Raw genomic sequence first — 14,716 nt, 5'->3', positions numbered from 1 at the left:
GCAATACCATCTTGAATGTCTCAATTAAACGTGCCTCCACCATACCAGGCAGTAAATTCCATATCATTTAACCATTCATAGAGATAACTAGCATTGAAACAGACTCGTCGGTCCAATTCATCTACGTCAACCAAATATCCTAAATTAAATGAGCCCAATTTGCCAGCATTTGCTCCATATCCCTCTAAACCTTTTCCATATACCCACTTAAATGCCTTTTAAATGTTGTAATTGTACCAGCCTCAACCACTTCCTCTGGCAACTCATTCCATACACACGTGGGAAAATGTTGTCCTTTAGGTCCCTTTTAAATCTTTCCTCTCTCACCTGAAAGCTATTCATTTCAAAACATATCATAGTCTTGACTTGACTGAATTCTGAACACAAGAATATGTTGCTATGCCATAAATTGTTACTCTTAATTTTGATTTCTATTTAGGGAAGGGCACCAATTTTAAATTTCTATTTCTTTACTTTACTCTGTTAATTGGTGATGGCTCCATTCATTATACTTATTCCTCTCTTTTAGTGATCCAAATGTGTGCTCAATTTAATAGCGTGTGCAAATGACTTCACCGTTTTTTGCTGTATCTCTTGCACTGCCATCCTTGCCATGCTTGATTGGCTTGCAATATCCATAGTTTCTCTTTATCCGCATAATATTTCGAGATTACAAACAATTTCTGGCTGTAGGTTTGCTCACTGAGCTGGAAGGTTCGTTTTCAGATGTTTCGTCACCATACTAGGTAACATCTTCAGTGACCCCCCCCCCCGGACAGAGGCTTCATACTAGCTAGTAGGGTGATGAAGTGTTTGAAAATGAACCTTGCCGCTCAGCGAGTAAGCCTACAACCAGAACCTCAACCTGAGCTACAAGTCTTCTCAAAACTCGATTACAAACAATTGTCCAAGTGCTGATTCTCATTGGTTGCCTTCTGTTTCTAACCTTCCTCCAATCATGTTCACATGCACGTATAATGCCTCCAGTTTAATAATTTTTATCAAGTTTCTTGGTCTTTCTTGTAAAACCTAGTTTTAGATTAATTCTAAATCTTTTATTTGGAGGTTCTTACAAGGCTCCCTAAAAACCTAACTGTCGTCAATTTATCTGCAACATCTTGCAAAAAAGATCAAGTGAGGTTTATTGAATGTAGTGGTCTGATTAATAAAGATTGGTGGAGTTGCAGACAGTGAGGAGGTTTGTCATAGGGCACAATGGGAAAAAGATAGTTGTCTGGATTAAACTACATCGACAATCTGCGAGGTGATATATTTTAGAAGATCAAATTCAGGTGTGAATTATAGAATAAATGGCAGAACCCTTGGGAGCATTGACCCAGATCCCTCTGTATGTCAATGTCCATCGATCCTTGAAAGTGACAACACAAGTGGATGAGGTAGTCAAGAAGGCGTATTGCACGCTTGACTTTATTGGCCAGGGCCTCGAATATAAAAGTTGGAAAGTAATGTTACAGCTGTTCAAAACATTAGTTAGGCCAGATTTGGAATATTCCATACAGTTCTGGTTGCCACACTACCAGAAGGAAGTGAATGCTTTGGAGAAGATGTAGAGAAGGTTTATCAGGATATTGCCTGATCTGGAAAATTTTAGTTATGAGGAGAGTTTGGATTAACTGATTTTTATTTCTCACTGGAAAGAGGGAGTACAAGGGGGTGACCTGATAATGGTCCATAAGAAGTATACATAGGGTAGATAGTCAGAGGCTTTTTTCTCAGGATGGATAACTCGACTGCAAGAAGGCATGCGTTCAAGGTGAGAGGGGGAAAATTTAGCTTAGAAGTGCAAGGAAAATATTTCAGAGGCTAGCGGGTGCTTGGAACGCACTAAATGAAGATTAGGAATCCGCACAGGCTTGGTGTTCCGAAAGGTCTGTTCCTGTGCTGTATTGTATAATAATAATTATAATAATAATAATAATTATTAATAAATATAGAGCCTTTGGTAAAATTCCATTTTAACTATTCAGTGGAAAATGGGTCACCTGTCACATATGGGGGAGTCTCTGAAACTACTTTAATGGGTTCTGTAATTGAACTATTTTGTAATTTTTGTTTTTAATATACCAGTTGAGGTAGAAACTATTTCCATTTTACATACCCATTGTTGGAATCTCACCAAATAGAGTATTCAGCAATGGGCATGAATCTAGACTTAGCAGAACTTGTCCATTGCATCAGTGTAGGTTTTAGCACTTTCCACATGAAAGTTTTTTTATGCTTCTTTGATTAAGATTGAAAAAGGTAGTGGCATTTGGCAGCAGTTCTATTGTGGATGTGCTTCTGATGGGGATTGTGTTGAAAGTGCTCAAACTCTTTTCAGCAAAATGACTATCCTTTCTAATGTTTGTAATATTAGTAAACCAATATTGGAGTTCAACAATTTAGGGCTTGAGGTACTTTCTTCCATGTCCCTTCCCCAACCCCGATACACATTGTTATCACATGGTCTGCTATTAGACACTCCCCATTAGCAACTATTCATTCTCCTAGGCTGACAGTTATCCACTCCAACTCTTTTTCTCACTGTTTGGACTCTATATCTGTACCTATCATTTACTCCTATCCATTCCACTACCCTATCTTCAGCTTCAAAAAAGTTGTTTTTTATATGCTACCATCAATTGTCAAGAAGGGTCATCAGACCTGAAACATTAATCCTGATTTGTCTTCACAGATGTTGGCAAATCTAATGACATTTTCCAACAATTTGTTTGGTTTTGTTTCTGATGTTCAGCATCCTCAGTTGTTTTATTTTTTTGTAAGTTACTGTTGCAAATGACTGTGTTTTAAAGTCCAACTCTTGCATTTAGCATGTTCTCCAGGTTGAAGGTTGTTCGCTCTCTTATCCACTGTATAATTGAACCTTTCCACTTATTGTAGATATTGATGAGTGTTTGGCAGAAACCACACCTTGTGAACGACACACATACTGTGTAAACACAGAAGGGTCCTACTCCTGTGAAGGTATGTTAGTCACTTCAAACTTTGTTTCACCAAACCTCTCAAATGTAAATTGTACACAAATAACCTGTATACATGACCAATTACTTGCAGTTATCCCATTATAACTCTGGAGAAGTAGTAAAGTGATCATTTCAGCTTAATAGTGATAAATAAGTGTTTAAAGGCCATTAAACTGCAAGAGACATCACATTCACACCCATCATCATACCGGAGATGCATAATGGTGTGGCAATGGACTAAGGAACATGACTTTTAGTAATTGGTCAGGGCATCTCTGGAATGGAGAAAAAAAAGTTGTTTTGGTTTCTCATTCTTGATTTAACGACCCATGCTGGAAAGGCAACCATATAAATATCTGAAGAAAAGATAAGCTCTGCATATAATGCTAAATAGCTAAGGGAAATTATTGGTTAGGTTTGTTTTGGTTGAATTGCAGGCTGAACTTGCAGCAACATTATTTATTTAAGAAATCAGTAAACATTAAAAATAGTGATCAAGGACATGTAACCTCCAGAAAATGATTTTGAAACCTTGTTGATTAGTTGCCAACAGATGAAGGTAAATTATAGCAACTCAGAACTTCAAGGGTGCCCAAGATTTTCTTTTTAAGAGGTGCTTAGGTGTGCGTCATGTGATTTACAGTGCAGAATTCTTGAGCTATCCCACTGTAACTCTGGAGAAGCAGTAAAGTGATCATTTCAGCTTAATAGTGATACATAAGTGTTTAAAGGCCATTAAACTGCAAGAGACATCACATTCACACCCATCATCATACCACAGATGCATAACATTGGTGTGGCAATGGACTAAGGAACATGACTTTCAAACCTTCAGACACACTTTAAGAAAAATATATAAATGCTGATTGAACATTATGCTCAATTTGTGAAAACTCTGCGTTGCAATATGTTCCTGTGGAATAGGTTAGACACACTGTCCTAAAATATGAGTGTAAAATTCAAATGAGAGTAGTCCTTCAAATTATTGCATGTGAACTCTCACAGCAAGCATATATTTTAAAAATAGGAGCAATTTTAATTCATGCTTGTGATGAATTGATCATGTGGACACAGCAGAGAGTTATTAAAATGTAACTCAAATTAGCATAAGTATTAACGCTATTTATTCTAAAATTGAAATAAAAGTTTCAGTTGTAAGGAGTTGCATAAATTATGTTGTTTGAGTTTTTAAAGTTATTTGATCTATTGTTGTAATATTCTGCCAATTTAACATTATTTTTCATACTTTTCAGCTTGTGATGTTGCCTGTGATGCATGTACTGGAGGGAGCCCAGAAGAATGCATCAATTGTACAACTGGGTACATATTGGAAGAGCAAAAATGCATAGGTATGGAATGTACTTATTGCTAATGAGATCAGCGTAGAATGATTTGAGTAGCATGTGCTTCATGCTACTAATGTTTAATGAAACATGGCCAGTGGGGATTTTTTTGGATCATATCTCTTCAATGGAGAAATCACTTCCTGAATTTTGGTTTAAACTGGTTATATCAAGCAGACAATTTGAAAATTGAAGAGGAAGCAAGAAAGGAGCATGTTTTTTTGTGTGTGTATTTCATGAGAGTTAACTCTTCTCATACAGGAGACCATGATTTGCTTAAAAATATTCAGCTGACAATTTATGGATGGAGCCAAAATATATTCAATAGTACATTTAATAATGCAGGCTTGATCTAAGTTAGCCCAGTACTGCCTGAGCATTACCTTAACTACCTGTTACACCTCTGGTCTGTCCATATTAGTAGCTATTATTTGAGCAAATGATCCATTTCATTCTAAGTAATATTATGCTACTTAGTATATCAGATTTTTTTTTCATTGTCACTTCATCCTGTTCTGAGATTTCTAAACGTAGGTTTTTAAAAAGTGTCTTAATTTTGCTCATTCTTCTCCTCCAACTCAAGTTTCAAACTCTGTTCATTTATTGTATTTAATTTTACATTTCAATGAAAATTAGCCTGAGAGTGCTATAAATGTTACAGGCACTATCAGATGTGAAACTTGAGGAAAGGTGTTAGTTAGTGACTTCCTGGTGATTCATAGGATTGATGAGATGTTTGTCCACACAATTAATATCAAGATTCACTACTATTATTATTATTATTATTATCTACAGTTTTTTTTCTATACGTTTCCACAAGGAGATGTGCATGATCTTGGCTGAGACAAAACCTGTTTGTAGGTCTAATGTTGCTTCTCAACTGGCCATACAAAAGAGCATCGGGTGGATCCTCTTATCTTTCTGACCCTCTTTGTTTGAGGGGAAATATTTGACATTTCCTTGGTTGCATCTCTTATTGACTCATTGTAGATTTGAAATTTCTCCTTGTGGGAATGTGAGTCCCATCCTACTCCAAGGTACAGTCTATTGGAGCTATAAAGTTTTTTTTTAAAGAGTTTTTGATATACCCTTTCCAAAGGAATAGAAAGCATGCTGAGTAACAATTTTATCAACGCTAATTTTCATATATAATGCTGAAGAACCAAATTGTTTTACTGCTGTTCTGTTTAAATAATTTCTCACGAATGTTGCATGGTATTACACACTAAAGAAAGACCATGTTGTGTGAGACTGAAACTGTTTAAGCACTTAACTCCTATTTGCCTTTTTAATGTTTTGCTCACCCACTCTCCCCAATCAGGATCATTACTTTGTAAAGGACAATAGAGAGAAGAGAATTTTACACTGGGCTAGTCATAAAGTTGGCTGGTATTATGCATTGGACTTCCTTTAATGAAAAAAATGTAGTCTTCATTGTTTTGAATTTTGTTCATATTTGCCATCTTCAGATGTAAATGAATGCAGCATGGATGATAAAGTATGTACACGTGAAAATGAAGACTGTATTAACACTGAAGGCAGCTTTAAATGTGTGTGCAGTGAAAGCTATGAAGAACGAGAAGGAATCTGTGTAGAAAAACAAGTATCAGGTAAGCTAATAAGTTTAAAAACTTCACTTGTAATGGGTGGTGTTTTTATTTAACTTAGAAACCAATATGAGCAAACCGCTGAGGGAAGTAAGTAGAATAGATATAACTGTCAGAGACGATATGGTGTTAACAATGTTTAAAAATACTGCTATTCTAAAATTCAGCTGCACTATAAAGGATTTGATTGTTAACTTGTTTAACTCTTCTGGTTTAAACCACCTTGTATGTTTTTTGTGTTCTGACACCTGACCAAACCAGTACCACTGTCAGGTATTCTCACTCAAGTTATTTGTGGTGCACTTAGTCTTTTCAATAATATGCATGTGCCTGAGCTGGGAAGAAGGGAGATTAACTGTGAGCTTAAATTTGTTCATCCGCTGGATGCAAAATATAAATTGAAATCTGTTCATATGAATTAGCGGCACATGTTGTGTAGATAGAATTTGCTGGTTTGTTTTCAGCAGGAAATTGATAAAGCCATCAAAGGGAGCAGCAGCAATGCTGACTTCCATTTTTATTCCAATCTGTGTGCAAACTCAGATGAGTTCACCAAGTGTTTTTTTTTCAAAGAAGAAGCCTCTTACATTGAGTATGCTGGGCCTATGCTCATTGGAATACAGAAGAATGAGAAGCGCCCTTAGTGAGAGAGACAGAATTCTTAGGGCACTTGGAAGGGTTGTTCCACCATGTGCGAGAGTGTGGGACCGAACCGCATAGTCACAGAATAAGGAGTTGTACTTTCAAGAGAGACGAGGAGGAACTTCTTCTCTGAGCATTGTGAATCTGTGGAATTCTTTACCACAGAAAGCTGTTGATGCTGGGTTATGAAGTATATTCAAGGCTGAGATGAACAGACTTATAATCAATAAAGAAACAAGGTATATGGGGAAAGGTAGGAAAATGCATTTGAGGATTATTGGATAAGCCATAATCTCATTGAATGGCAATACAGACTCAATGGACTGAATGGCCTACTTTTGCTTCAATGGAGACCATAGGATATAGGAACAGAATAATGCCATTTGGCTCATAAATGTTTTGCAAACTCATTACCCTGCCTTTTCCCCATAACTATCGATCCCCTTACTAATGACCTCCTCTTCACAAAGCTCTGTTTTATCATGCACTTCCAAGTGCTCCACAATCTCAAATCTTACGAGTAGCCAAGGTCAGGCTAACCGGCCTATGATTTCCTGCCTTTTGCCTCCCACTCATCTTAAACAACGGCTCTTGTCCAGTCCTCATGGATCTTCCCTGATTCCAGTGACTCTGAAAGATCACCACCAATGCTCCCATGTTCTCCTCAGTTATCTCCTTCAGAACCCTGGGTTGTAGTCCATCCAGTCTGGGTGATTTATCCATTTTCAGTCTGTTTCAATTTCTCTGGCACCTTTTCCTTAAAGATGGCTGCTGTGCTCACTTCTTCTATTGATCTTGTAATTTTAAATTTGACTCTTTGAAGTCAGTTGAAATAAAAATCAGGAGAGACATAAAGAGGACTGCCAACTTGCTATCGTGCAATTTACACTATCCCTCTCAAAGTCAGAAAGTCATCCAATGACTTTACAAACCTATCAGTTATTAGACCAAGCCGTGACCAATATTGACAATGGAAACTTTTCTCTTTTATAACTGTTCTTATTTTGCAGCAGAAATGAAGGATTCTGAAGATCAGAATGTTGTCGAACCTGAAGCTCTTGCAGATGTTGATCTTCATGAAGATCTTTGACGCATTGCTTAACATATTAATTCTCGTACATAGAAATCTGTGGTTATATTTTGAAAAGGACTGCTATTGATAAATGAGAAACAAGTTATTTTTCAACCAGAAAGTTGAACATGTTGCCAACGGGATCTGTTTACATTACCAAAAGCTGCCAGTTCCTGGCCTGTTTCCATTTTCAACTCCTTGGGTCAAAATGCTCTTGGTTTTTTTTTGTGTCACAAGTATTTAGTTTCACTTTGTCCTTTTTTAATGGGAACAAATTTGTCAATAAAAGAAAGAAAAACTACTGTAGTGCTTTTGATGTCTGTATGTCTACCTGGAAGGTTAAAAGTTGTAACTTTGATACATGATCTTTATACAAAGAGCACTGAGTCTCATTTCTGCAAATTTAAATTCTAAATAGTTTTTAGTTGACCTTTTGAATGTACCTTTTTTTTTTGTTGTGATTTTTATACCTTTGTTTGCTACAGGTTGAGATGTTTTTAAATGAATATTATAAAGTGGTAATTCTGGTTTTCTCACTGTAACTACTAATTTAAATATGATCAGATTGTCATTTGATCTCTGATTCTCCTCAATACTGACTCACTTGTTGGTCAATTCCAGTATTTTTCACTCATTGCAGATTTTGTTCAGTGTTGGTTCTCTCCCTGTTTCCCTGTCTAACGTAAAAAGGTATTGTTTGTAATCAACCTGCATTTGTAAAATGGGTCTATATTGAACTATGATCCTTGGGTTTGATATTAACAATTCTGCAAAGTGAAATCTTATTTAATAATGTTTGTGTCACTCCTGCATTCAAATGGCTTAACGTAACATTAAATGTGTGTCAATTGTCTCAAATATGTTGTAGGTATGTTGGAATAGAGAATTCTTGGGGTTGCAGTCAATTGGAAATTTGATATTCATTTTTGAGTCTCTAATCCATATTTCTGTTTAATGCAAGAATTAAGTTTGTGGGCTTGTGTAAATAGCTTTGTGTACAAAACAAACATGTTGAACAGAGAATATTCCTGTCCATTTTGCACTGTTTCACTTGTGTACCTTTACAAAACTGGGCATCCAGCATCATAAGCTACTTTGCTGTGTTGGGAGATTGGAGCCGTTATTAAATCTGCTGTGTTGTCAGTAAATATGAGTTTGTTATCAAGGAGTCAAAGCAAAGATGGAATCAGTGAGAGTCAGGGCAAAACTCTCATTTGGTTTAGAGTTGTAACAAATATGTAGGAACTTGGTTGTAGTTGCCAAAACTCCATGGACATCACTGCAAGAGTTCCTCAGGGTCATGTCCTTGCCCAAACAGCTGCTACATCAATGAACTTTGTTCTGTCATGAGTTCAGAATTGGGAATGTTTTGCTAATGATTGTGCAATGTTCAGCACCATGCGCTAAAGTAGCTTCTGTTCATACACACCAATACCTGGACAACACTTAGGTTTGGGCTGATAATTGGCAAGTAGCATTGGCTGGCAGTTGTGTAATTAATGACCATCTCCAAGAAGAGACAATTTAACCATCGTCCCTTGCCATTCAATGGAACTGCCATTGTTTAGGAAAGCTAATAGAATGTTATCATTTATTGCAATTTTTTAAAAATACACAAAATTCTGAGGGGTCTTGACAGGGTAAAAGTGGAAGAGATGTTTGCTTTTAGCAAGAAATCTAGAATCACTGTTTAAAGGTTATCCACTGAAGCAGCGTTGAAGTGAAATGTTTCTGTGAGCATAGTGAGTGTTTGGAACTCTGCTTCCATTCTGCTGTTTCAGGAAGAAAATCCTAAACTATTTTTAAGGCAGAGGTAGATAGATTCTAGTGGCAACAAAAGCTGGTCAGAGGCTAGAAATTCTGGGGCGAATAACTCCCCTCCTGTCTTAGAGTCATAGGGATATACAGCATGGAAACAGACCCTTTGGTCCAACCCGTCCACGCCGACCAGATATCCCAACCTCAAGCAATCTGCATAGACTTAAAGTAGGCTACAGAAGATTTGGTGGGGATGCTTCAATAGGAGACTGATAGTTTTAATTGGAATGGTCGCCTTTGGTTATGGTAATGAGTTGGTAATCTAGAGCCTAGATTAATGGTCTGGAACAATGATTTCAAAGTTAGTTAACTATTACTCAATAAAAATGAAATCAAAACAAACTATTTCAAAAAGTGACTAAAAGACACTGCCACTATATTATTGTAAAAATCTCAAATACTCTATTTTTCGGGAAGGAAATCTACATCGTGCCCAAATACAACAAGATCGAGAAAATATCCATTTCGGGTTGACAAGTGACAGTAAGATTCATGCCACACAAGTGCAAAATGAGAATCTGACCATTATCACTCATCATTCAATGGCGTTGCTGTCACTGAATCCCCTTATTCAGGAAAGTTGACACTGTCCAACCACAAAACGGCCTGCTTGATTGGCACCACATCAATAAACACTTGCTTGACTCTACCACGATGCTCAGCTATAGCAGTGTGTACCATCTACAAGATGCAGTGAAGAAATTCACCAAGACTCCATTAGATAGCATTTTGCAAACCTACAACTACTATTGAGAACAGCAAGGGCAGAAGATACATAGAACAATACAACGCAGAACAGGCCCTACGGCCCTTGATGTTGCACTGACCTGTGAACTAAGCTCATTCCCCCTACGCTATCCCATCATCATCCATGTACTTATCCAAGGATTGTTTAAATCTCCCTAAAGTGGCTGAGTTAACTACATTGACAGGCAGGGCATTCCACATTCTTACCACTCTCTGAGTAAAGAACCTGCCTCTGACATCTGTCTTAAATCTATCACCCCTCAGTTTGTAGTTATACCCCATCGTACAAGCTGACATCATCATCCTAGGAAAAAGACTTTCACTGTCTATCTAAGCCTCTGATCATGTTGTATGTCTCTTATCAAATCTACTCTTAACCTTCTTCTTTCCAATGAGAACAGCCTTTCCTGGTAAAAGCTTCCCTCCACACCAGGCAACATCCTGGTAAATCTCCTCTGCATTTTTTCCAGTGCTTCCACATCCTTCCCGTAATGGGGCGTCCAGAACTGTACACAATATTCCAAGTGAGGCCGCACTAGACTTTGTATAGTTGCAGCATGACATTACGGTTCTGGAACTCAATCCCTCTACCAATAAAACCTAACACACCGTATGCCTTCTTAACAGCACTCTCAACTGGGAGGCAAGTTTCAGGGATCTATGTACATGGACTTCAACACTTGAAAGCTTCCCCTCCAAGCCACTCACCATTCTGACTTGGGAAGTATATTGCTGTTCCTTCACTGTCACTGAGTTAAAATGCTGGAACTTCCTCCATAATGGCATTGTAGGTCTACCTACAGCAAATGGTCTCCAGGTTAAAGGAGACATGGATAACTAGGAATGGACAATAGTTGCTGGCCTAGACAATAATGCCAACAACCAATGAATGAATAAAAGAAAATCTTCTACCTTTAGCCCTGCGTGTATAAAGCTTGAGCTACAGCATATGATTAACATTTAACAGCTCCTTGAAATAGTTGCGCAAGTTTCTAAGGTAGTCCAGAAGGGATGGATGATAGTTACCCAGCAATGTTCACAGTCTGTGTATGAATACTTTAAGAAAAATAACTTGGATTACAATATAAGTAGACCTGCTACAGAAAAATGAAGTTGTTTGTGAATATAAAGTAAAGCAAAATGTATCTGTGGTTGATATTTACATCAAAAAGACCATACCAGTGACATAGATAAACTATACATTGTTCACTTGTGAAACAGTTCAATACAACTCTACCTTTAATTCAGTTGAGCCAATCAGAAAACCTGAGTCACAGTGTACTGTTCTGTTACATTAATAGCAATGGTTGGTGACATGAAGTTGAAACACTAGCTTTGGAACTTAGTTAACTAAGATTAAAACAGACACCTTTTTTCTTCTGGCACTGATTGTTGGTTAAACGTTGGTGCAAATACACCTCAGTCCTTGCTATGACTTACAACCTGTTTTAATTCAACCAAAGCTGAACTAAAACCCTTATTGAAATTAGTGCTAACCTCATCATTTTACTGCAGGTGTCTGACCAAAAGGATAGCTAAAGTCTGAAAAGATACAACAGAAGAATATTGAATAGAGTAGAACACTATATGTTGATGCTAACTGGCAAAACCTTTTTTAATTCATTCACAGAATGTGAATCTCACTGGCTGGGCCAGCATTCATTGCCTATCCCTGATTGCCCAGAGGGCAGTTAAGTGTCAACTGCTTTGCTGTGTAACAGTGACTGCCCAATACAGATATATCTTTCCTCTACATTTTAATGCATCCTTGTGTCAACTCAAAAAGATGTCCAAATATTGAATACTTATATGCTGTTGCACTCACAGTGTCAGAAATTGTCTTGTGTTTTTATTTTCAGTCTGCACGAGATAAAAATCCAAGTCACCAAACTAAGCCTACAGGATTCCTTGCTTGTATTGACTGAAATCAACAGTTGTAAATGGGCTTAGTTTTTCTTTGGGTCAATGCTGTGCCATGTTACATCACAGTTACTGGAGCCAAAACTTTACCCCATTGTTTATTATTAATGAAGAGTTGAATGCCACTGTGACAATATGTCCCAACTTTGTTCTGATATAATTCTCAGTTTGTTTGATTCTCCTTCCTCCCCATGTCGTGCTGTTACTTTACAAGAGAGGCCTATAGCACAGCACTGGATTAGTGGAGCTGGAAGAGCACAGCAGTTCAGGCAGCATCCGAGGAGCAGTAAAATCGACATTTCAGGCAAAAGCCCTTCTTTTAGGCAGAGAGAATAAAGGCAGAGAGCCTGAAGGGTGGAGAGATAAGCTAGAGGAGGGTGGGGGTGGGGAGAAAGTTGCATAGAGTACAATGGGTGAGTGGGGGAGGGGATGAAGGTGATAGGTCAAGGAGGAGGGTGGAGTGGATAGGTGGAAAAGAAAAGAAGATAGGCAGGTAGGACAAGTCATGGGGACAGTGCTGAGCTGGAAGTTTGGAACTAGGGTGAGGTGGGGGAAGGGGAAATGAGGAAACTGTTGAAGTCCACATTGATGCCCTGGGGTTGAAGTGTTCCGAGGTGGAAGATGAGGTGTTCTTCCTCCAGGCATCCGGTGGTGAGGGAACGGCGGTGAACTAGGCCCAGGACCTCCATGTCCCTGGCAGAGTGGGAGGGGGAGTTGAAACGTTGGGCCACGGGGCAGTGTGGTTGATTGGTGCGGGTGTCCCGGAGATGTTCCCTAAGGCATTCTGCTAGGAGGCGTCTAGTCTCCCCAATGTAGAGGAGACCGCATTGGCAGCAACGGATGCAATAAATTATATTAGTGGATGTGCAGGTAAAACATTGATGGATGTGGAAGGCTCACTAAGAGTCACCAGAAAGCAACTTTTGTCTCTAATTTATCTTTCTCTATTTTTGGATAAGATCAAAAACTGATGATACTTACAGAGAAAAAGAAAAACTCCATTACCCTGATCTTGCCAAACTTATTAATCACTTTTAAAATTTCAATTAAAGACAGAAGGGGCAAAATACCCCATAATTCAATCAATGTCTGAAGGAGCTCTGCAGAATAATTATTTAGCTGAGGACAAGCTTGAAAAATTATACTATCAAAACTAAAAGCACAGTGATGAAATGTTATGCTCCGTCAATGTTGTTGATTGAGGTTATACACACTCGACCATATTCTCTTGACAGATGGCCCTTCTTTACCCAGTTCATTGGGTAATGTCTGTGTTGATGGGGTCAAGCTTGTCTGTCGGACATAAGTAACTTCCCCATTCTAGTGGTTGAGTACTTGTCTGTTCTCCGGATATTGATTTCAGGATGGGCAAGTTTACAAATCAGACAGTGTGACTCCTGATAAGAAAATGTAAAATCATTCCACTTTATTGAACTCTGTCGAAAACGTGGAAGATACAATTACAACTCCTCTTTTGACTTGTGCTCTAGCTTTCATATCCATTTCTGTGGAAATTCTTGGATTGCCATAAATGTGAAGCTAATGTCTCAGATTTCATGAAAAATCAATAAAGTGTGTGGACATTAAAGCACTGTAGAAATCAAGTTGCATATTTAGTGACCCTCATATAGGGGTTCATTAAAAGGACACTGTTGCCATAGTGAAGTTCTTGCAAGATCCATTAGTAAGCTGTGATGCGACAAGAAGACAAAATTGTGTTTCCAGTTATATCTGAAGAACTAAATTATTTTTAGCATGATATCCAGTTTTCTTTTTAGACTTTGTATTAGATTAAATGCAGGACTGTTGTTGTAAAACATCTTGAGGACTAATGAGGAATCATTACACCTCGTTGATAGTCCATTTAAAATGATCATGTCACAAATCCTAGCAGCCAAAGTTGTTACTCATCAACAGGTGTTAAAACATGAAATTAGGCATCACATAAGCAGAGGTAAATGGGTTTGATCTAATCTGAGATGTGGCTGTATGGTGACTAAGATTCAGGCCTAAATATTCTTGCATACCTGGCATTTCAAATGGACAGACAAAGTGAAAAAGAAGAAATAAATGTGATAAAGGATGGGATGAGAATGTTGGTGAAAATGGATCTTGACTCACAACAGTAACATGTAGAGTTTGGGTGGATTTAAGTAGCAAGGGTCAGACTACACCGGCCTTCTCTTGGCCATTTCACTGATGATGATCATGGTTTCCTCCATGGTTAAATATCTGTCTTCAGTGTGCAGACTGAGTTCTGGATATATTGTTTACAGCAGATCTAAGAGAATGAGGGTGAGATGGATTATGAATATTAGCTATGGATCATGATTGACAGACAATGTTGTTAGGTGAGTGATAAGGATGCAGTACATTGAAGTTAGTGGTGCAGCTGATGAGATATGGTATTTGAGATTTGATTTACCAACCTTGATGACTTATTTAAGGTCATTGAGCCAGGTCTGAGAAATGCTGCTGCTTAATTTTATGCAATTGTGCCTATGTATGTAACCAGAAACCTAGGGACTTCAGTCATTTTTGTTTTAAAGATGAATCCATTATTGAATGAAAAGTGAGAGTTGT

The 14,716-nt window shown here is 37.9% G+C and overlaps 1 protein-coding gene across 2 annotated transcripts in view; it reads left to right on the top strand.

Annotated features, from left to right (window-relative positions):
• Positions 1–8,057, top strand: part of creld2 (cysteine-rich with EGF-like domains 2) — a 28,860-nt gene extending 20,803 nt beyond the window's left edge. Inside the window, exons 7-10 of one of the 2 annotated variants that reach the window (XM_060843178.1) lie at positions 2,902–2,985; positions 4,238–4,333; positions 5,797–5,937; positions 7,590–8,057. In XM_060843178.1, the coding sequence (XP_060699161.1) occupies positions 2,902–2,985; positions 4,238–4,333; positions 5,797–5,937; positions 7,590–7,666 (398 nt within the window). In that variant the 3' untranslated portion in view covers positions 7,667–8,057. Of the gene's footprint in view, positions 1–2,901; positions 2,986–4,237; positions 4,334–5,796; positions 5,938–7,586 lie in introns of both variants that reach the window. The other variant, XM_060843177.1, reaches the window with a different exon arrangement.
• The last annotated feature ends 6,659 nt before the right edge of the window (positions 8,058–14,716 follow it).

This window comes from Hemiscyllium ocellatum, chromosome 23, assembly GCF_020745735.1.
Source record: "Hemiscyllium ocellatum isolate sHemOce1 chromosome 23, sHemOce1.pat.X.cur, whole genome shotgun sequence".
NCBI classification, from domain to species: Eukaryota; Metazoa; Chordata; class Chondrichthyes; order Orectolobiformes; family Hemiscylliidae; genus Hemiscyllium; species Hemiscyllium ocellatum.
This window is presented reverse-complemented; position numbering and strand designations above follow the sequence as displayed.